At 40.4% G+C, this 22200-nt stretch overlaps 1 protein-coding gene and 1 non-coding gene across 2 annotated transcripts in view; both read left to right on the top strand.

Moving 5' to 3' along the window:
- The window catches only part of Laptm4b (lysosomal protein transmembrane 4 beta), a 63575-nt gene that overhangs the window by 4716 nt on the left and 36659 nt on the right, over positions 1-22200 (top strand). Inside the window, exon 2 of the mRNA XM_027949246.2 lies at positions 17543-17654. Coding sequence (XP_027805047.1) covers positions 17543-17654 — 112 coding nt within the window. The remainder of the gene's footprint in view (positions 1-17542; positions 17655-22200) is intronic.
- Positions 18896-19002, top strand: LOC114106567 (U6 spliceosomal RNA). The gene has a single exon (XR_003585220.1). It is a non-coding gene; the product is annotated as a U6 spliceosomal RNA (small nuclear RNA).

The raw sequence follows: 22200 nt of genomic DNA, 5'->3' as shown, positions 1-22200 counted from the left end.
TATGGTGCTTAGGATCAAACCCAGGGCCTTGCATGTGCTAGGCAAGCACTCTACCACCGAACCACAGCCCCAGCCCCAATAAGCTTATTCTTCTTATTCTGAACTCCATGTCTGAAATCTTGGAGGGCAGATCTCCACAGCACCTCAGTGTCTCCAGAGGCCCCAGCTCCGGATAACAATGGGCCTTTTAGATTCATAACCCCAGCTGCACTTTGCTTCTCTTTTCCCTGTTTATTTCTTCTATCTAAGTTATTTCCTAAACAATACAACTAGTATAACAACAATTTATATCACATTTATATTGTATTAGCTCTTATAAGTAAACTAGCCAAGCTACAGTGTAAGGAAGATGTACTAGATTCTATGCAAATACCGTGCCACTCGAGTGTCCCAGGATTCTGACATCCAAGGGGTGCCCTGAACCTTACTAATCCCCTGCAGATACTGAGGGTGAACTTCTCTAAATCTCAGTCCACTTTGATTATCTCCTTATTCTGTTCTGTTTTCATTCTTGTAACCATTTTCCTGGTTTTTTCCTCCTTAGGCTCTCCTTAGCTCTCGCTTGGCTACTGTCTTACAATGACTGGCCTTCCTCTTTAAACATTAACCTATTAGTGATGGCACATCTTACCCCCTCCCACCCACCCCCTCCCCTTCCAGGCTGTCCTTTTAGATGGTTAGGCTTTAAACCCTGAAATTCTTTCTGATTTGATAAGCTTAAGTTTTTCTGTCCATCCCTGAAGCAAACATTGGGGTCAGGGATATAGGACTGGAATCTGCTGATGAATTTAAGTCTGAGATAGTCATCTTCTCTTGAACAATAGATGAGGAGGAATGTGAACTGGGGGGCGAGATTAGCTTTATCTGAAACAGCCAGCCTGAGAGCCAAGGGACAATTCATTTCTCAAAGAATCAGACAATTACTGGGAGGAGGGGAGAATGTTGCCTGCTTAGGACACTCCTTAGGATAAAGTCGACATTTCTTAGGAATTTCTTTATATATATATATATATATATATATATATATATATATATATATATATATATATATAGTTGTAGTTGGACTCAGTGCCTTTATTTTATTTATATTAGTTGGACTCAATGCCTTTATTTTATTTATTTTTATATGGTGCTGAGGATCGAACCCAGGGCCTCACATGTGCTAGGTGAGCGCTCTACCGCTGAGCCACAACCCCAGCCCTAGGAATATTTTTTTTAATTAATTTCTTTTCTTAGGAATATTTTTACCATTAGGATCTGATTTTCTCACTACACACCAAGTATTCTTTCTCCTTTGCCTTTCCTGTTTCACCATGTGGTACTGGTAGTTGGAAGTATTTGTCATTGACATCTGGGCTGAGTCCCCCTTTGCACACCTTTCATCCTTTTTCATAATTGTGTTTTAGGAATTTAGTTCTCAGCAAATACATACTGAATGCCTCTTTGTGCCAAACACTCTTCTTAAAATGTATTGGTTTGCAAAGGATGAAAGTGGTCAGGATAGCTGGTCTCATTTGCTTTGTGACCTGGCCTTTCAGATCAGTTCACTTTGAGTGCAGTTCACTTTGAAGGTGTGGCTGGCTTGTGTACCCAAGCCTGGTGGCTTCTCTTTGTATGCCTAGTGTTAACAGCTATTGATTTTGGTGTGGGTACAGAAGAGTGAAACTGGCATTTGTAGAGTGATTGATAGTTTTTAGTGGGTTTTCACATTTGTTCTTATTTAGACCTCAAAGCAACCTTAGGTCAGACTGGATAGGTGGTGATATGCTCATTTAAGATTAATAGTTTTTCCAGCTGTTTGATTCAATGAGTTGGCCCGTAATTCTGTCACGGGAGAAGAGATGTCTCCTGTCTGAGGAATTCTCAGGACTTGTGAGGTTCTTGACATAGGTGATGGATCAGCATGAGCCACACAAACGCATAGACAGAGGTAGACACATCTTCAATGGGAGAATGCGGGCTGTCTCAAGAGCAAGAATCCTTGCCATGGGTTGGGGTCCAATATTTATATCAGGTGCTGGACTGGAGGTGGATCCATTGTGGAGCTATGCAATTTTGCCCCAGTTTTCCTGTGCTTGTGTGTGTCTCATTGTACTAGGGCACTGGCCAAAGTTTACAACTATGATTTCTGCATCTCAGTAGCTTGACGACATTTCAGTGGGTTGAGGTATTCCCCTTAAGATTCCATATTTCTCCTTATCCTAAATCCCTCTCAGTTCCAGGACAAAATATGGACTGTTTCATGGTACTTGTAGTCCCTATTTAGGCCTAGTGTTTCCCCCACTATGCTAGATTATAAAAGACTAAAACACCAGGATAAAGAGTTTGGATTCAGGGGCCAGGGTTGAAGTTCAATGGTAGAGCACTGGGTTCCATCCTTAGCACTACATAAAAATGAATAAATAAAGGTAAAATAAAGGAGTTGTTCATTTACAATTAAAAACAAAATATTTTGTTTATTTGTTTATTTATTTTGGTGGTGCTGGGAATTGAACCCTTGGCCTTGTGGATGCAAGGCAAGCACTCTACCAACTGAGCTATATCCCAGCCCAACAAAATATTTTTTAAAAAGAGTTTGGATTTATGTATTTGGGTAGCGGGAATCATTGAGTCATTGAAGAATTATGAACAGGGGGGATATGATAAGCAGCTTTTAAGGAAGATGGAAATGCAGGCTTTTTTAGATGGGTGGAAACCAGGTCAGGGTGTGTTATAATTGTCTAGATATGAAATATAGAGCAGATAACCTGTTCTTGCCAGCCCAGGTCTCTATTTGCTAATGGTGTGCGTAACATAGATGGAGGTTTTTGTCGGTGAATGATGTGTCTCTTGTCACCCAGACTTTAACCATCTGATTTAAGGAGTGCACTCCATTTGAATAGTGAGGAATACTGGGTTTTTAAAAAGTCCAGTTTCTTTCCTTCTTGCCCCTGCCACCTAGAATAAAGGCTCAAATGCCTTAAAATGTTGGCTGGTAGAAGTCTCCACTGCTCAGTCAGTAGTAGATCTTGCTATTGGTTCCACAATTCTGAGAGGGAAAAAGGACCCAGGCTTTGCAGTCAAAAACCATAATTAAAATAATTTGTAATTGTTAATTGGCTTTATTTTTGCACTCTAGAGTTGGGCATTGCTTCATTCTCTAAAATAAGGATTTACAGAATGGAAAGGGATGAAGAAAGCAGAACCAGAGAATAAAAAGCAAATTGATTGTTTCAAAGTTGCTCTCCAGTGAGGCTAGACAGGAAAACTGTACAACAGGAAAGTAACTGGTGTCAGGTTTCTTCAGTTACCTTTCTTTGTGTAAAAGGATTAAAGTCCAGGGAACTTCATTATCTTGCCAATTGACACTGGCTGGTTTGGGAAATTTGGCTCTTTTAATCCAGATTTCTTGGAAGGCCAGATAAAGCAATTTAGATTCCATTTGGTGACCTGGAACTGAGCATGAGTGACTCCATTTTATTTTATTTTTTTGTGGTGCTAGGGATTGAACGCAGGGCCTTAAACATGCGTGGCAAGCACTCTACCAACTGAGTTGTATCTATATCCCCATCTCTCCATTTTGATTTTCAGTCTTATGTGTGGGGACCTAGCTAGTGCAGGAGTTTAGGTCAAAAAAATGACCTCCTGCAATTTATTTTTTTTTGGGGGGGGTATCAGGGATTGAACCTGGGCACTCAACCACTGAACCACATCCTTATTTAGAGACAGGGTCTCACTGAGTTGCTTAGCACCTCACCATTTCTGAGGCTGGCTTTGAACTCCTAATCCTCCTGCCTCAGCCTCCCCAAACTCTGGGATTACAGGGCGCCACCATGCCCTGCTGACCTCCTACAATTTTTATTTAGCATTGGAAATATTATTTCAAATTATTAGTGAAAATAAGATTGAGCTCTCTTTCCTTTTTAAACTAACTTTGAGATGCTGAAATCGCATGACTGGTTGGTTCCTTGGTGCTGAGGTGGTAAAGCACCCTTGGAACAGAGTAGGTACTGATACCCATGTTGGCCCAGAGAGGAGGGCTTAGGGCTGCAAACAAGGAGTTTTTGTGGGTTGGAAAGAAGAAAACCACTAGACAAGGCTAGACGATGGGCTGATCAAAATCGATTCTTCCTCCTGGTGCCTGTAATTCCAGCAGCTCGGGAGGCTGAGGCAGAGGGATGGTGAGTTCAAAGCCAGCCTCAGCAAAAGCGAGGTGCTAAGTAACTCAATGAGACACTGTCTCTAAAAAAGTACAAAATAGGGCTGGGCATGTGGCTCAGTGGCTGAGTGCCCCCCGAGTTCAATCCCCGGTACCCACCTCCCCCAGCAAAAAACAAAACAAAACACCAAAAACCTGTCCTTCCTTAGTTGAACCTTCAGATAGGAGGTTGTCAATGTTCTGAAGTTGAATGCCGGGTTTCATCCCGGCTGAATTCATAGTAAACTGGTAAATAAAACTAGGATGCCAATTGGTTCATATTTATTGGGGAAATATAATTGTCATTGAGATGAATACTTCTATTTTTAGACCCTTGTATTTTTTTCCTTTAGAGGACACTAATTATGACTGTGGGATATTTGAATACTTAATAACTTTTCATCTAGACAGCCTGGTGGATCTGTCAAGGGTCCTCTCTGGAGGCAGAGGACCCACCCCCTCTACTCTTGACCCTCCAGGCTCTTGATACCTGGTAGAAAAGAATTTAAGAACCTATTAGGTCCTTAAAGGGGAAGAGCTTTATTGAAAAGTGATAGGTGGCCGTACACTCTGAGAACGTGGGCTGTCTCGAGACTGAGAGGTGCTTTTGGGATCTCAGGGGTGCTTTATCACTGCTCGACATCCCTTGTCCTTTTTATTGTTTATTTTGAGACAGGGTCTTGATAATTGCCAAGGCTGGCCTCAAATTTGTGATCCTCCTGCGACAGCCTCCAGTGTTGCTGGAATTATAGGTGCATGCCACCATGCCTGGCTTGGGCTCTTCTTTTTTTTGTTGTTGTTGATAGGGATTGAACCCACTGCCTTGTGCATGCGAGGCAAGCACTCTACTAGCTGAGCTATATCCCCAGCCCAGGGCTCTTCTTTTTAAGGGAAACTCTGTGAGGGGTAGGCATAGGAATGTACGTGGGAATGACATCAGTCTGGTGAACTCAGTTCTTTTTGGTCATGGATCACAAGTAGTTTATGATGATCTGTCTTCAGAATCTTGAGGTGACATAATCTCTTCTGTGTAGGTAACATTTGGAATGTACCCTTTATAGGTTCCTTAAATATTGTATCTCTATTTGTTTATTCTAAAATAAACAAATCTACGTGTTTTAGTAGATTATGTAGGTTTATGAATAGTGCTCAGGGCAGTTCTCATGAGCAAGTGAATTTACAGTAACTTTAAGATTTACTAGCCTGGTGCAGTGTCATACACCTGTAATCCCAGCCTTTTACACACCTCTCTTCCATTTATATGCCGGTAGCCAAAAAGAAGGTGTAACTCAGCTACCAGGAAGACCAAGAGATGTTATCTACAGCTAGCTAGTTTATTTTTAAAAATATACATATATGTGTGTGTGTGTGTATTTATATTTTTTGGTACTAAGGATTGAACCCCAGGTGTTCTCTACCATTGAGCTACATTTCCATTTTATTTTTTTGGTACTGGGCATTGAACTCAGGGGCGCTTGACCACTGAGCTACATTCCCAGCCCTGTTTTTGTATTTTATTTAGAGACAGGGTCTCACTGAGTTGCTTAGCACCTCTTTTGCTGAGGCTGGCTTTGAACTTCTGATCCTCCTGCCTCAGCCTCCCAAACTGCTGGGATTACAGGCATGAGTCACCACGCCCAGACAATTTATTTTTGGTACAGGATCTTCCTAAACTGCCCAGTCTGGCCTCAAACTTGTGATCCTTCTGCCTCAGCCTCCTGACTGGGATTAGAGGTATGTGCCACTGTGCCTGGCTGGATAGGCAGTTTATACCCGATAAACCTAAACAGGAAACAGATGTGGGTGGGCATCAACTAGGCTGATCTCCTGTCTAATGACAGCCTTATTTCTAAGCCTTTGAGGATCACTCTCTTGTCCATAAAGCTATAATAACTACAGATTAAACCCAGGGGCGCTACACCCCCATCCCTGAGTCTTACTGAGTTGCTTAGGGCCTCACTGAGTTGCTGAGGCTGGCTTTGAACTCCATCCTCCTGCCTCAACCTCCTTAGCCACTGGGATTACAATGTGCACCACCGCACCTGGTTTAGTTTGTTTCTTTGTTCTCTTCTTCCTTTCCTCATTCCTCTTCCCTCTTCCTTTTGCAGGTTTTACGGAAGACTTCCTGTGTGCTAGAAATTGTGCCAGGTGCTGGCAATACATAGAGTGTTGATTCAAAATAGACCCAGTCCTGCCAGCATGGAATCTGTGGTGGAGCAGATGAAATAAATATTAATCAGTAATTAATATATTCTGGTAATAACACAAGTCACTAGGAACATAGCTGTCGTAAATGGTATAAAGAAGGATGTGTGGCATTCTGATAAGACATAAAAGAGGCAAGAGTGTTGATCTGACAGTATTTTTTGGGGGGTGGGGGTACTGGGAATTAAACCCCAGTACCAAATGAAAAGTTAGTAGGTATTCAAATCATTCCACAGTCATAATTAGTGTCCTCTAAAGGAAAAAAAAAAATACAGGCACTTTACCACTGAGCCACATCCTCAGCCTTTTTTTTTTTAAACTTTGAGTCTCACTAAGTTGCTTAGGGCCTTGCTAAATTGCTGAGTCTGGCCTAGAACTTGTGATTCTCTTGCCTCAGCCTCCAGCGTTGCTGGGATTACAGATGTGTGCTACCACACCCAGCTCTCTGACAGTGTGTATTCAACTGGAAAAAAATAGTCAACTTATTAACACTGATTACTAGGGGCTGGGGATGTGGCTCAAGCGGTAGCGCGCTGCCTGGCATGCGTGCGGCCCAGGTTCGATCCTCAGCACCACATACAAACAAAGATGTTTGTTGTGTCCGCCAAAAACTAAAAAATAAATATTAAAAAATTCTCTTAAAAAAAAAATCACTGATTACTAATATATGAGGACTTACTTAATTGTTTTTTTTTTCTTTTGTTGCTGTGTTTCAGATAGACTTGATTTTTTTCTTATCCATTTTTGTTCCTATTTTCTATATTGGAAATCACACTCAAATAATAGAAATACTTGAGTGGTTCATTTCTGATTTTTTTCCCCCCCAATACTGGATTGAACCCAGGACCTCACACATGCTAAAGTACTCTACTGCTGAGCTACCTTCCCAGCCCTCACTCCAGAGGTTTTTAATATGTACACTTATCAAAAGTCCAGAGTTACTATTTTTGCCTTTCATTTGAGTAATACAAGTTCTTTAACTTCAGTCATTTATATCTTATGTTTTTTGTGACCTATCTATCTATCTATCTATCTATCTATCTATCTATCTATCTATCTGTCGTATTTAGGATTAAATCCAGGTGTGCTACATCCCCAGCCCTTTTTTTATTTTGAGACAGGGTTTCACTAAATTGTAGACACTGGCCTTGAATTTGTGATCCTCCTGCCTCAGCCTCCCAGATAGCTTGATTACAAGTGTGTGCCACATTCGCAGCCCTATGTCTTTTTAGTGTCTTTTTAAAAAGTTCCTCTAAACATTGACAGTACAATGTTTAAAACTATACACATATTTATATTTTTCTTTGTCCAATATTGTCTTATTTTACAGTTGCTATAATTTTTTATTTAAAAAATGGATACTTTGGGGCTAGGGCTCAGTGGCAGAGTGCTTGCCTAGCATGCGTGAGGCACTGGGTTCAATCCTCAAAACCACATAAAAATAAACAAATAAGATGAAGATATTGTGTTCATCTACAACTACACATACACACACAAAAGAATACTTTAACACCCAAGACAATGGAACTCTGTGGTCCGTCATTCTCTTTTACACTGCAGATCTGCTGTCTAGGATTACTGTCCTATTAGAAGTACTTCAGATTTCCTTTAGTGAGTATCTTTTTTTTTTTTTTAATTTTTTTAGTTGTACACAATACCTTTATTTTATTTATTTTTATGTGGTGCTGAAGATCCAATCCAGGGCCTCACATGTGCTAGGAGAGCGCTCTACCGCTGAGCCACAACCCCAGCCCCAGTGTAAGTGGTGAATTCTGACAGCAGTTCTTTGGAAATGTTTTTATTTGACCCTTATTCTTGAAAGATATTTTTTGCTGGATATCCACGTCTAAGTTGACAGGTTTTGTCTCAGCACACTGAAGCTGTCCTGCTGTCTTTTTTTTTTTTAAATATTTATTTAGTTTTAGGCGTCCACAACATCTTTGTTTGTATGTGGTGCTGAGGATCGAACCCGGGCCGCACACATACCAGGCGAGCGTGCTACCGCTTGAGCCACATCCCCAGCCCCAGTCCTGCTGTCTTTTGACCTCTATTTTGGTGCTGAGAATCCAGCTGTCAGTCTGACTGGATATTTGATTCCTGCTGATGGAGGTGGGTCTTATTGTTCTACCTTCCTTAAGCTCTGGTCATGCTGAAGCTACTAGTCTGTAGAGCACACTTTGTGTAGCAGTGGTTTAACAGACACATTACCGATGCAAAACTCCTTTTCTTAGAGTCATTCCTTTGTTGGGCTGATGTTGTGGCTCAGTGGTAGAGTGTTCACCTAGTGCATGTGAGATACTGGGTTTGATCCTCGGCACCACATAAAAATAAATAAATAAGTAAAATAAAGGTATACATATGTGGAGTATAACTTATTTAAAAAACTTTCCTTTATAGTTAAAACTTGGTTAGTTTTTATTCAAAATGTATTGAAAAAAAATCTTAATATTCTGAAGTCCATATGAAAGTAAGAATAGAATCTTAAATAAAAGATTTTTCCAAATTTATATTAGCAACAGATACTTTTTCTAGATAATCTTTTCAGTAGTTTACTTTGAGAATGACTAAGAACAAAGGTCTTTAAATACCATAGATTTTTTTTTTTGAGAGAGAATTTTTTAATATTTATTTTTTAGTTTTTGGCAGACACAACATCTTTGTTTGTATGTATGTGGTGCTGAGGATCGAACCCGGGCCGCACGCATGCCAGGTGAGCGTGCTACCGCTTGAGCCACATCCCCAGCCCAATACCATAGATTTTTAAAGTAATCTGATAGTGTTTTTTGTAGAATAACTTATCAAATATTGATATTATCCTGAAAAATGTTCCATTACCTAGATTCATAGTGATGAATATTTGGAAAGGAAAAGGCATATTCAACACTTCAGCATTATGATTACAAAACATTTCTTTGTCTAAGAGGTGGTTGGAATATATATATTTGTGTTTGATTTAGTTTGGTGATTAAGACTTTTCAAAAAAAGTTAGTAGTCAAAATGACTTTTTTCTTTCAATTCTAGAAAGATGTTTCCATCTTTGACTTTAATTTTAAAATTTGTTTTTGGATGTGTTGAAAGTGTTGCCATTAGAAAATTTAACTATAAAGCATAGTTTAATAACAGGGTTTTCTTTGGAGGGGGGGTCAGTATCACTGAGCTACATCCCCAACCCTTGTTATTTTATTTTGAAACAGGGTCTCACAAAATTGCCCTGGCTTCTCTAGAACTTGTGATCCTCCTGTCTCAGTCTCCAGAGTGGCTGGGATTATGGGTGTGCGCTGCTGCGCCCAGCATACCCTGTTCTTTGTGTGTGTGTGTGTGGGGGGGGTACCAGATTGAACTCAGAGGCACTCAATGACTGAGCCACATCCCCAGCCCTATTTTGTATTTTAGTTACAGACAGGATCTCACTGAGTAAGTTGTTTAGTGCCTTGCTTTTGCTGGGTCTGGCTTTGAACTTGTGATCCTCCTGCCTCGTCCTCCCCAGCCACTGAGATTACAGGCATGTGCTACTGCGCCTGGCCTACAGCCCTATTCTTCTTCTTCTTAATAATATTTAAAATGTCAGTAGATACTTATTTACTTATTCATTTATATGCAGTGCTGAGAATCAAATCCAGTGCCTCACACATGCTAGGAAAGTGCTCTACCACTGAGCTACAACCCCAGCACTACAGCCCTGTTCTTGAATGGAATTAAAAATTTATAATTGGTTAAGCCTGTTTCTTTTTCTCTTTACTTTCATTCTGTTTTATGAGTTTCACTTTTGTCTTTGGTGAACAGCTTTTAGAAAGAAAGCTCTCTTAACATTATGTAAAAACTAATTAGGGGGATTGGGAGGTGTAGCTCAGTGATAGAGCACTTGCCCAGCATGTGTGAAGCACTGGGTTCGATCCTCAACACCATATAAAAATAAATAAAGTAAAGTTATTGTGTCCATCTGCAACTAAAAAATATTTTTAAAAAAACTAAACAGGGAGTAAAAAAATATGACTTCAGTGTTTGAAAGTATATTTTATGCTAATCCAAGTTGTTGCAATAGGCTGCTACAAATAGGGCCTCACCCACCTCCTGGGAACAGTGTGTTAGAACACAAAGAACACCTTGTTTGTAGAACCGAAAAATTAATTTGGCCATTTTGTACTCCCTGTTTTTTTCTACATCCTCTGAATCTCCGAGTACTTCATATTTTTATGTACAGAGCTTAGCTCTTCATTGCCCATCCCCCAAACTAAGCTCTGAGCTGGGTCTGCCTCTTTCTATTCAGAAATTCAGAATGTTCTCTCACACTTGACTCCCACATCCTGCACTCCTAAGTCTCCCACTCACTCTTTGGATAGCCTTGCTGTTGCCTCCGCAAGGGGACCATCCTTTGCCTTTGCCCACTGTCTAGACACCTTTCTCATTAATTAACATGGACCTGTGTTCAGAGTATATAATGGCGTCTTGGCCTGAATGAAGACCAGAACCCAACCACATCCATTCAGAGAAACTGGGATTGCTTCTGCTGCGGTGGCAGGCTGGTTTCATTTTATACACCAACTTACTGAGAAACGGAGAGTGGCTGCCTGGAACACTCCCTTGAGAAGAATTATGAAGCCTACTGCCAGAGATCAGTTTGCAGAGTTGGCCAGGGCTTGTGAATGGGGTGTGGTGGCTTCTTGGAAGAAAGTGTATTACTGGGAAGAGCATATTTCACACTTGTGATCAGAGTCACCATTTGAGTCTCATTGTGTTCATGTTTCCTCTGGAGTTAGTGCTCACCTGTCGAATGGTGTAATAGTAACCCCATTTCATATGGAGGCTTAGCTGCTTAAGTATGACTTTTTTGGAGGCGGGTACCAGGGATTGAATTCAGGGGCACTGGACCAATGAGCCACATCCCAGCCCTATTTTCTATTTTATTTAGAGACAGGGTCTCACTGAGTTGCTTAGGGTTTCTTGCTGAGGCTGGCTTTGAACTCCAAGCTGCTGGGATTATAGGCATGAGCCACTCTATCTGGTTTGTAACCTAGAAAGTTATTTTTAGCTTTAGCAGTTTGAAGCATTAGTGCCATTATTATCCAGCTTAGAGGATCATTTTCCTGTTTGTGTTTCTTGGAGTTTTTCTTAACAGTTCTTAGTCACTTCGTCTGATACTTTAAAATTTGCTATAACTTTTGTCTCGATTTCCAAGTCTGTTATTTTCTGGTGTTAATCATGTCATCTTCCTGTAAATTCTTTCAACCACACACCACCCCCCTTTGCTGCTAGTGTAGCAGAGTTCATTTTCACTCTGAATGGAGCATCAGGTTTATTTGATTCTTTACCCCAGTAGATAATGGGCTACCTTGGGATTTGCCATAATATATATGTAATGATTAGCATAATCCCTGGCATATGTGTGTTGCTTAATTATGTGCACAGTTGAAGGAATGAGTTAAATGAATGTTACAGCATTTATTTTACATTTTACTTGGCAGGTGAAATGTGAAATGTGTTTTTCCCAGTGAACTACTAATCCTTACGGGCAGGGATCATATCTTAATCATCTCCATATAACCCAGTTTCCAGTGGAGAGTTCAGCACAGAGTTGGAGTTAATTTATTTAATTTCTTAGGCGAATATGATTAGGTAAATTTAGCCCCACCCCCACCCCTGCCCAAATACCATGATTGAGTTGAAATAGCAACAAACAGGACTATGTTGAGGGCCTTATTTTCTTATTTAAAATTCCAAATGTATTTTGAGAGTTCTAAAATTTAGATTTTTTTTTTGTGTGTGTGGGTGGTACTGATGTTTGAACACAGGGTACTTTACCACTGAGCCACATCTTCAGCTCCTTTTTTGAGACAGGTCTCACTAAGTTGCTGAGGCTGATCTTGGACTTTTGATCCTTCTGCCTCATCAGAGTCACTGGGATCATAGGCATGTGCCTGACTTGTGAATATTTTCTTATCATTAACTTTTTTTTTAAAAAAATATTTTTTAATTGTAGATGGACACAATATCTTTAGTTTTTATGTGGTGCTAAGGATCGAACCAAATGTCTCGCACTTGCAAGGCAAGTGCTCTGCCACTGAGCTATAGCCCTAGCCCCTCATTAACATTTTTAAAAATATGATTTTAATGCTTGCATAGGAGTCTGATACTTGCTGTAATGTTATTTAGCCATTCTACTTTCAAGTTTTCATTATTATAAAAGTCTGCAGTGATCGTTTTTTGAATTCAACTTTCTGTGTTAATTACTATCTCCATGGGTTTGAGTGTTCTTAAGATTCTTTTTTAAAAATTTTTTAATTAATTTATTTTTTTTATGTGGTGTTGAGGATCGAATCCAGTGCCTCACATGGGCGAGGCAGGAACTCTACCACTGAGCAGCCCCAGCTCCTCCTTAAGGGTCTTTTGTGGAGGCTTAAAAAAAAAATATACCAACCAACCATTCCTCTTTCAAGCCGCAAATCTCTCTTCTTTTTTAGAACTGATACATGATTTAAGGGTGAAAAGCTCTTTTGGAGTCCTGGGAGAACATACCCCTTAAGTAATTGGATAGAAGTTGAATTTATTTACATGTGGAAGTAATCATTGTCAAGAACAAGGAAAAATATGTGACACCACAGGAACAGTTTGTACATGACATGTCAAAACAGACAAAGGAACCCAAATGCATGTGAGCAGTAACTGAAGGAGGGCTGAACGGCACTCTCCTGTCTTCTGCATTGAGATTAACTGTGGTCATTACGTAATTGCTCCTGGCCATCTTCCTGGTTCTCATTTGTGGTGCTATTTCATTCTTGGTCAAAATTGATGATTGGGTGATTTCTCTTTTCTCCTTTTGGGAAATTCTCCTTACCCAATGTTCTTTAACTTGTATTTGAACTTTACCATCTGACCACGTTGCTATGACTAGCCCCACCCTCAGGTCCTCATGGGTCATTCCCCAGAATCCGCTTTATCCTTGATGTGCCAAATTCCCATCCAACTATTGAGGTTTTACAAAATAACACAGTAAAGACTCATCACCACAGATCTTCTGTTTGGAAAATCCCTCCTTCTGATTAAAGAGCGCAGGAGTGAGTCATTCATGGAGGGAAAGATCTTACCATCTTTCTTTGGGTTCTCTCTGTCTCCTTTATTTGGATACCTCACAAAATGCAGGGGCAACTTTAAGAGCCTTGGCCCTAGGACCCATGGTAGCTGTGAACATCAAAAGGGCTGCAAGGCTGAGATTTGGGGGTGGATATGATTATTCAAAGTAAAGCAGGGCAGAGTCAGGCATGGGCACCAGGACCTCCTCTAGAGAGAGAAGGACACACACCAGACCAGTAGACAGAACTCTGTTGTCAGACTCGGGTGGAAGCTACAGAGATTGAGTGGGGGAAGCAGAAATGTTCCAAGCAGTCACAACTCCGCATGAGTACCTGAGCTGGATAATGAGAGGCGGTCAGAGGACAGGTAGAGCAGCCAACAGCTTGATTATATGGCCATCCCTCAGGTAGGCACTGGACAGTGAATCTAAAATCAATCTTCTGGTAGTCCCCCTAGCAACCTTCCTGATTTCTGTTAATGACAAGACAACTTCTGGCTACCAGGCTTGAAGTCTCAGAGTCTTGTTGGCTTCCCTTATCCTTCATCTTTGCATCTGGTCAGTTACTGCATCTCTGTAGATTCTGCCTCCATGTGGAAAGCCTTGGGGTCCCAACCTTGGCTCTGCCATGCAGGGACCCAAGGTCAAGGTACTTAACTTCTCCAGCTAACATGGGAGATAAGTCTCATAGGGCTGTCTTACAGGGTTGTCGGGGAAGTATAGATGAAGTGGATAAGATTATCACCTCTCAACAGCAGTCTCCAGAGTCGGTCCCTTCCTTCCTTTTAGGTTCCCCACCGCTGTCAGTTTTAGCTTCCTTAACCACATAGTTCTGATACATCACGTTCCACCTCAAAGGCTTTACATTATCTGAGGAGCTAATAGAACAAAGTCCCCAATCCCTATCCTTGTTTTGAGGGCTCCTCACTATCTGGCCCCCATCCTGCACCTCTAGCTTCTTCTGCTAAGAGTTTCCTTCATGGACCCCTTACCCCTACCCCACCCTACCATGCTCTAGCCAAACTGAGCTAGCTTGCTCTTTTCAGTCCCTCCTTCCTACCATGTCCTCTCTCATGCTTGGAACTGTTCTTTTCCAAATCCTGCTGGTCATTCCAGTCCCTGCTTAAGTGCTGCCATCTCCTTTTCTGTCACCTGCCTCAGCTCCAGGTTTCAGAATTATCTTTCTCCTTGAGCTTTAATTCTTTCTCTGAACTCTTATCATGCTTACTCTTTTTTACGCTTTGTGTTATTTGGGTACAGACTTTTTCACCTCTTATTCTGAGTCCTTGGAGTTCTTCCTAAGCACTTAGCAAAGTACCTGATATGTTGTAGGCAGTTAGCGACTGTGGGGATGAGGAAGCCTGATTGAGAGGTGACAGATTCCTTGGAACTGAAAGGACAGGAAAGCAGCTGCTAGATCTGGAAAACAGGTGAGTTTTCTGATGCCAGACAAGAGCTTTTACAGTTCTTATTGCAGTGCGCACGACGGGTAAGGAAACTGACTGGCAGTCACTGTCATTAGGTGTTTTACATATGTTCACTCCTTCCTTCTAGGCAGAGGACATTGTCCCCTTACTACACTTACAGTGAAATCCAAATTCTTCAGGTGGCCCTTACAGGATTCCTAAAGTGGCCATCTATTTCCTTAGCCAGGCTCAGCATGGCACTAACTCTTCTCCTCCATCTTCATCTTCATCCTCTTTTTTTTTTTTTTTTGTACTTGGTATTGAACTCAGTGAGCCCACTCTCTGCTTTTTGATATTTTATTTAGAGACAGGGTTTTGCTGAGTTGCTTAGGGCCTTGCTAAGTTGTGGAGGCTGGCTTTGAACTCTGTCCTCCTGCTTCAGCCTCCCGTCCAGCTCTTGTCTTTTTTTCTTACCTTCCCTCCTCTACCCCTCCTTTGCAGTTTCATCCATGAATCCCACATTTGTGTTTTCCAAAGCACATTCCTATGAAATTTCATTGGATATTACTTTCCATTATCTTTCACCTCTTTTTCAAAGATAATAGAGGGAATGAAATGCCAAGAAAACCTTACAGTTTATCAAGTAACATCTTTGCATACCACAGTGATGTCCGCTCTAGGACCTGGCCTGTGCGTGTTCCGAACAGTTTTCTTAAAAACTGTTTTCTTAAAAATTTTCTTAAAAACCAGGGATTGAACCCAGTGATTTCTACCACTGAGCCACTTCCATAACTCTTTTTTTCTTTTTTTTTTTTTAAATATTTATTTTTAGTTCTCGGCGGACACAACATCTTTGTTGGTATGTGGTGCTGAGTATCGAACCCGGGCCGCACGCATGCCAGGCAAGCGCACTGCCGCTTGAGCCACATCCCCAGCCCCTCTTTTTTTCTTTTGAGACAGTCTCACTAAGTTGCCGAGGCTGGCTTTGAACTTGGCAGTCCTCCTGCCTCAACCTCCCAAGTTGCTCGGATCTCAGTTACATGTCACCGTATCCAGCCTGAAGTTTTCTTCAAGTAATTTGCTAATCATACTCTGTTCAGAGTGTGCTGAGAGGTGTTTGTTGTCTGTCTTTGGAGAGAAACAAAATGTGGTAATTTTAATAACTACTGTGGGAAGGGTGACTGGGTGACTGTTGTACATTTTAAAAAAAGTTTAACCACATGCTTGTTTTGTGTCTTTTTAAAGTAATTATACATATGTATACTCTGGGGAGTTGCTATTTTTATTACTAAATTTTTTTTTTTCAAAGAACAATCAGCTGGGTACCACAGAGCATGCCTGTAATCTAGTGGCTCTGGAGGCTGAGGCAGGAGGATCATGAGTTCAAATCCAGCCTCAGCAATAGCGAGCCCCTGTCTCTAAATAAAAAATACAAAATAGGTCTGGGAACATGGCTCAGTAGTTGAGTGCCCCTGGAAAATGAAGGGGAAAAGTTTCAGTCAGTTCCTTGCTTAAATTCTAGAATACTTCTCCCAGAGCCCCATAGAAGTTGGTACACTTGAGTCTTTCTCAGCAAGGACAGTTAGGAAAAATAAAGGAAATAGAAATACAGAGGTCGAGCGGGCAGGAGTTTGCAGTTGGTTGGACATGGGGGATGAAGATGGTGAGCTCAAAGATACATCAGCTTGCAAGGCATGAATGGGAGACTTTCTAAGAAGTTCAGTTTTGGAATTGAAATTCCTGGAGTCAAATCCTGTCTCTGCAATTTGTTAGCTACTCGTTCTTGGTTTGGGCAGTGTTCTTTACCTCAGCTTCAGTTTTCTCTATTCCTACAAAATAGGAATCGCTTAGCACCTATTTTGTTCTTGTTTTTTTGGCCATATTGGGGATTGAATTCTGTGCTAGGCAAGTACTCTACCACTGAGCTACATCCCCAGCCCTTTTAATTTTATTTCAGACAGGGTCTCACCAAATTGCCTAGGCTGGCCTCAAACTTGGCATCCTCCTGCCTCAGCCTTTTGAATACTTGGGATTACAAGTGTGCCTGGTTTAGCACCTACCTCATTCAGTTATTGTAGGGCTTAAGAGTGAGAATCCTCATATGGTGCTTAGCATGGTGCCTGAGTATTGTCCATTTTCACTTATTAATGGTGATACTGTAGAGAACAGAGAAAAGGAGGAGCAGAGCAGGGAGAGGTTAAGGATTGAAGAGAATTTCTACTTGGACAAGCTGAGGGCAGTATACTCTGCAGAATCCAGAAGATGGAGATGTGGGCCTGCCCTAGACAGTAGCTTTCCATTTGTTCTCTGACAGTTTCCTGGAAGGTCTCACAGCTCCCATGGTTTGATCCTGTGAAAAACAGTCACCTGAAAAAGCTTGGGTTGCTCTCCCTTAGCTCATGAGAGCGCGCTTGGCTGACTGCAGAGTTTTTGTGTTTTTCAGCCGCTGTTGTCTGTTTGGTACTGGGCCCAGGGGTAGGGTGGGGCGAGCCAGGTAAGCCCACCTGTCATCTGGGCATCAACCTTGTTGCCCTTGTCTGTGTTCACACTGAAAGGTGCTCCTGTCTTGGGGACCCATGTCAGCTGTCTCAACAGCAAAGCCTAGTGTTGAGAGTAAAGCCGCTGTGAAATTAAACTCCATATGGTTACTCTAGGTTTTATTATTATTATTATTTTTTCTTATTTCAGATCATCAATGCGGTGGTACTGTTGATTTTACTCAGCGCCCTGGCTGATCCAGATCAGTACCATTTTTCAAGTTCTGAACTAGGAGGGGACTTTGAGTTCATGGATGACGCCAGTAAGTACATCAGATAACAATTGTAGTTATTTTGGGATTTACAAGGGCAGGGAAGCCAGCTGCGTGTCCTTCCTATTAGGTTACAAATATTGATTCACAGGCCCCCTTGAGCTGATATTTGAGCTCTCTTTTCTTTGTTAAAAATGAAGTCAGTGGAATAATTTTTGTGCTGCCCATGTTTTATCTCTGCTCTGAATTACTTTATCCATTTTTTTTAAAGTTATTATTTTGTTACAGACTTTTTATGTGGCCTTTTGACCGATTTTAGGAGAAGGAATCAATGGCAGGAAGGAAGATTAAATGAAGTATGGGTATCTCATTGTGCATTTCGGTATTTACCTCTCTTCCAGGAAGTGATGATGTTCCATTCTAGAAACTCTGTTGCCCTTTATTTGTTGAATTTGAGGCCTCTTTCCAGCAAATGGGCTGTGGGTATGGGGAAAGTGGGGAGGAGGCACCAGCTTCCAGGCATCTGCAGCCTGAGCATTGAACACGGTAGTCATGCTGCATCCAAGCTGAGAGGCAAAGCTGTGCAGAATGCTAGACAGAAGATAGGGCAAAAGTGTTTACATCATTTGGCTTTGAAAAATTCATGTGAGTTGGAAGAAGTGGCTGGAAGGCAAATTAAGGAGGAGAGAGTATGGCCCAAGGTACAAAGATACAATTTAAGAAGAGAATGGGAACATTTGAAAGATAGGATTGTGGATTTTATTCTCAGAATGAGAAAAAGCTATTCAGTGCTTTTAGGTAAATGCATAAAATGATGTGTATCTTGAAGTCTTTTTTTTTTTTTTTTTCCCTGAGAGTGCATTTAGAGACTGACTGCAAACAGAGCCTGGGATTTTGGTTTTGGGGCCATTTTTTACAGTCTAGGTGGCACTGGAGATGGAGAGACAGAAGTTGGTGGTCTGGGCAATAAGAGAAAGGGAAAAATCAAAGATGACTTACTCTCCAGCTTGACAAGATGATTGTTAGTCTTTAGAGGTGAGGAAGTCAGGAGTCAGGAGATGGGAACATAACTTGTGGGAGAAAACTAGACTTAAGTGACTCAACCAAGCATCCTTGTTAGGCATGTAGATTTTGTAGCTAGAAGCCAGTTTGAATCCTGTGTTAAGTTTGCTAACCTTGAGTTTATCACTTCTCTTTGTGTGCCTTAGTTTCCCCCTTTGAAGGAACTAATAGAAGTTTCTACATACTTAATGGGGTTGTGGGTGAAGATTAAGTGAGTTACTACATGAAAAGTGCTTGCTTCAGCAGCACATAGGCCAATATTGGACTCATGTAGCCAAGATTAGCATGGCTCCTGAGCAAAGAGGGAATGCATATTAGTGAAGTTTCCTTATTAAAAGAAAAGGAAACAAAGTGCTCAGAATGGGGTTTGGCCCATAGTTAAGTACTCCATACATTTTGCTGTCTGTTATTATTTAGATTTGTTGGGATTGAAACATGTTAGTTGTCCCAAAGTGGATAGTTCAAAGAGGACATCAATATTAAGGAGAGAGGAAAGAGAAAGAGGAAGGAGTCCCAGGATAGCCCTGAAAGGACCCCAACTGTGAGATCAGGAGGAGGAGAAACAGCAATAGGTAGCAAATAAATGAAAACCAGGAAACACATTTTTTCATAGCAAGGATTAAGAATGGGGGTGGGGAGAGCCGTGGTGGAGCTGCATAAGCCTATACTCCCAGTAGTTTGGGAGGCTGAAACAGGAGGATCACCAAGCTCAAAGCCAGCCTCAGCAAAAGCAAGTTGCTGAGCAACTCAGTGAGATTCTGTCTCTAAATAAAATATAAAATAGTGCTGGGGATGTGGCTCAGTGGTGAAGTGCCCTTGAGCTCAATCCCCAGCAACCCCCCCACCCACTAAAATAATAAAATAAAAAGAATCAGGGGCATTATGTTATCCTGGAGCTTGGGACCTTGTCAGACAGACATGATTTCTGCTGTAATATTTATTCCCTTTATTCTGAATAACTGTTGTTAATCTTATAAATTCTTCCAGAAAGGCTAATAAGTTCCATTAATATCAAAATAATATCTCTTTGCTTTCCTTCTCTTTGAGTTTAAAGACTATGTAAAACTACATATGAAATGTTTGATTGGTATTTAAAAGTAAATTCTCTTTGCTGTGTTCAGGAGGAGGATTCTCCTTCTAAGGTCATTGAGGTTAGATAAATAAGTTTTGAGTGATAACCATTGTGGTTCTATGTGGATCAAATGATAACACTGCATGTCTTGTTCTGACTGCCAGAGCATAAGCTGGGGAATGAGTATGTGACAGGCTAAGCTTAATTTAGCTGCCTTCAAAGGCTTGCTGGTGCTTAAAACTTTAAAATAGTATTTGTTTTGTAATGTCCTGGATATTAATTCCAGTGCATTTGAGGTTTCTCTTGTGTTTCATATATCTGAAAAGATTAAATGAATAGTTGGTAATTACTTTTGAGACTATCATTTAAATCACAAAGTTAAGAAGGTATGGAAGAGTAGATGTTCACTTGAGTGAATCTATTTTTGAAACCTCTTCCCTTTTACATTTCCTTTCCATATGTTTTTATCTCCTTTAATAAGCTTGTAGGTATTAGGGTAGCTGGCACAAATATCCACAAGAGACACAGCTCTAAGTTCAAGTAAATGTTATTGACAGAGAATGTCTGCCAGGCGCCCTTCTGCCAGGCGTAGCAGGCAGAGTCACTTGAATAGAGGTTTCATATCTTTTTTAACAAGAAACAAGAGCAAGCTGACCTTGGGTACAGCAGGCTAGAATTGACTTTGGGTACAGATGGCTGGGTAACAACAGATTTTTGTATGCAGGGACCTTGATGGTGGGGGGAAACAGGTTATCTTAAGTTTCTTTTTCTTGACAGTTTATAAGTTTCTGTTCTGAGTCCTAGAACCAAAATGGAGTTACCTGATGTCCAGGTAGGTACCTAAGTCCAGTAGGTCAAAGGTCACCGTAATGGACAAGCCTTTAAATATTTAATTCAGGTGGAATTAAGTAGTCCTTGAGACTGGTACAATCAATTGTTCTAATCTGTGCTAGAAAAATTATACAAGTTAATATAGCAATTTTATGTTGTTCTGTTTTTGAATGAAGGTAGCTATTTGAAGACTTTTTCCAGAAAGAACAGGAATTTATTTCAATTTCCCATGTGCTCTTTTCCTAAAATGATCTGCTAGAAGGAAGCCTAATTGCTATTTATATCAAAACGGGGTACATAAGGCTAACTCACTGGGATAAAGAAAAAAATAAAGGAAATTCTCATTTTTAAATCTAGTCCTTTTTTTTCTTTTGAAAAAAATAAAATTCAACAATAAATCTAGCCCTTTAACATTTCTTTTACAGAAATAGTAGTAGTAGTAATACGTGTTAATTTAAAAATAATTTATATTTCTTTTACAGAAATAGTAGTAGTAATATGTGTTAATCTATAAATAATTTTTTTATTTATAAATTTTTTTTATTTATCAATGTGAGGAATGGTAAGAAACTGACAGGTTGGAGACTAATGAACTAACTCAGTACAGTATGGGGCTTGAGATTAGATTCTTCTTAGAACAGAATAAGGAATCACGGGGAAACAGTGCACTAATGGGTAAAATGCACATAAAATCTGTAATTAATCTATAGTTTAATAACATTGTACCAATGCTGACTTCTTGGTTCAATCATTATACTAGGGCTAGAAAAAAATATAACATTAGAGGAAGCAGGGAGAAGGGTATATGTGAGATCTCTGCTGTTTGCAACTTTTGTATATGACTGAAATGACTTCGGAATAAAAGGTCAAAAGAAAAATAATTTGATCTACTGACTTAGAAGACTGAAGAATAAAGCTGAGAAGGTGTGAATGTGTGGCAAATTGTATTATACTCTCAGAACTTACTTTCTGAGAAGTTGACTCAGGATTTTATTTGCGAGATTTTAATGATGTGACAGTCAACTGTAACAACAAGGGTCTGTGCTATACTCACAATGCCAGACAGCAGATTTTGCAAATTAATGCCTGATTGCTTTTACAGCAGATGTGTCTTTCCAGTCAAACTTATTCACTGTATCAATTTATTCACTTGGTCTGAAACAGGAAATGTGTGCTTCCCGTGACCTGCTGTTTTTTTTTTTTTTTTTTTAATATTTTTTTTTTTAGTTGTAGTTGGACATTTATTTATTTTTATGTGGTGCTGAGGATCGAACCCAGGACCTCGCATGGCTAGATGAGCGCTCTACCACTGAGCCACAACCCCAGACCTCATCTGCTTTTTAAAATGATATATTTTATTGTTTTATGTTTTTTTTTTTTAATATTTATTTTTTAGTTATAGGTGGACACAATATCTTTATTTTATTTTTATGTGGTGCTGAGGATTGAACCCGGTGCCTCATGCATGGTAGGCGAGCGCTCTACCTCTGAGCCACAACCCCAGCCTGTTGTTTATGTATTAAAACTTCTGAAATTGGGACATCATTTGTAATGTAGCCTAGATTTAATGTGAGGTCTATTTTTTCCCTTTCTAGATTCCCCTTCCAATTTTTTTCATTGACAACAGTTTTG

Source organism: Marmota flaviventris, chromosome 15, assembly GCF_047511675.1.
Source record: "Marmota flaviventris isolate mMarFla1 chromosome 15, mMarFla1.hap1, whole genome shotgun sequence".
Lineage (NCBI taxonomy): Eukaryota > Metazoa > Chordata > Mammalia > Rodentia > Sciuridae > Marmota > Marmota flaviventris.
This window is presented reverse-complemented; position numbering and strand designations above follow the sequence as displayed.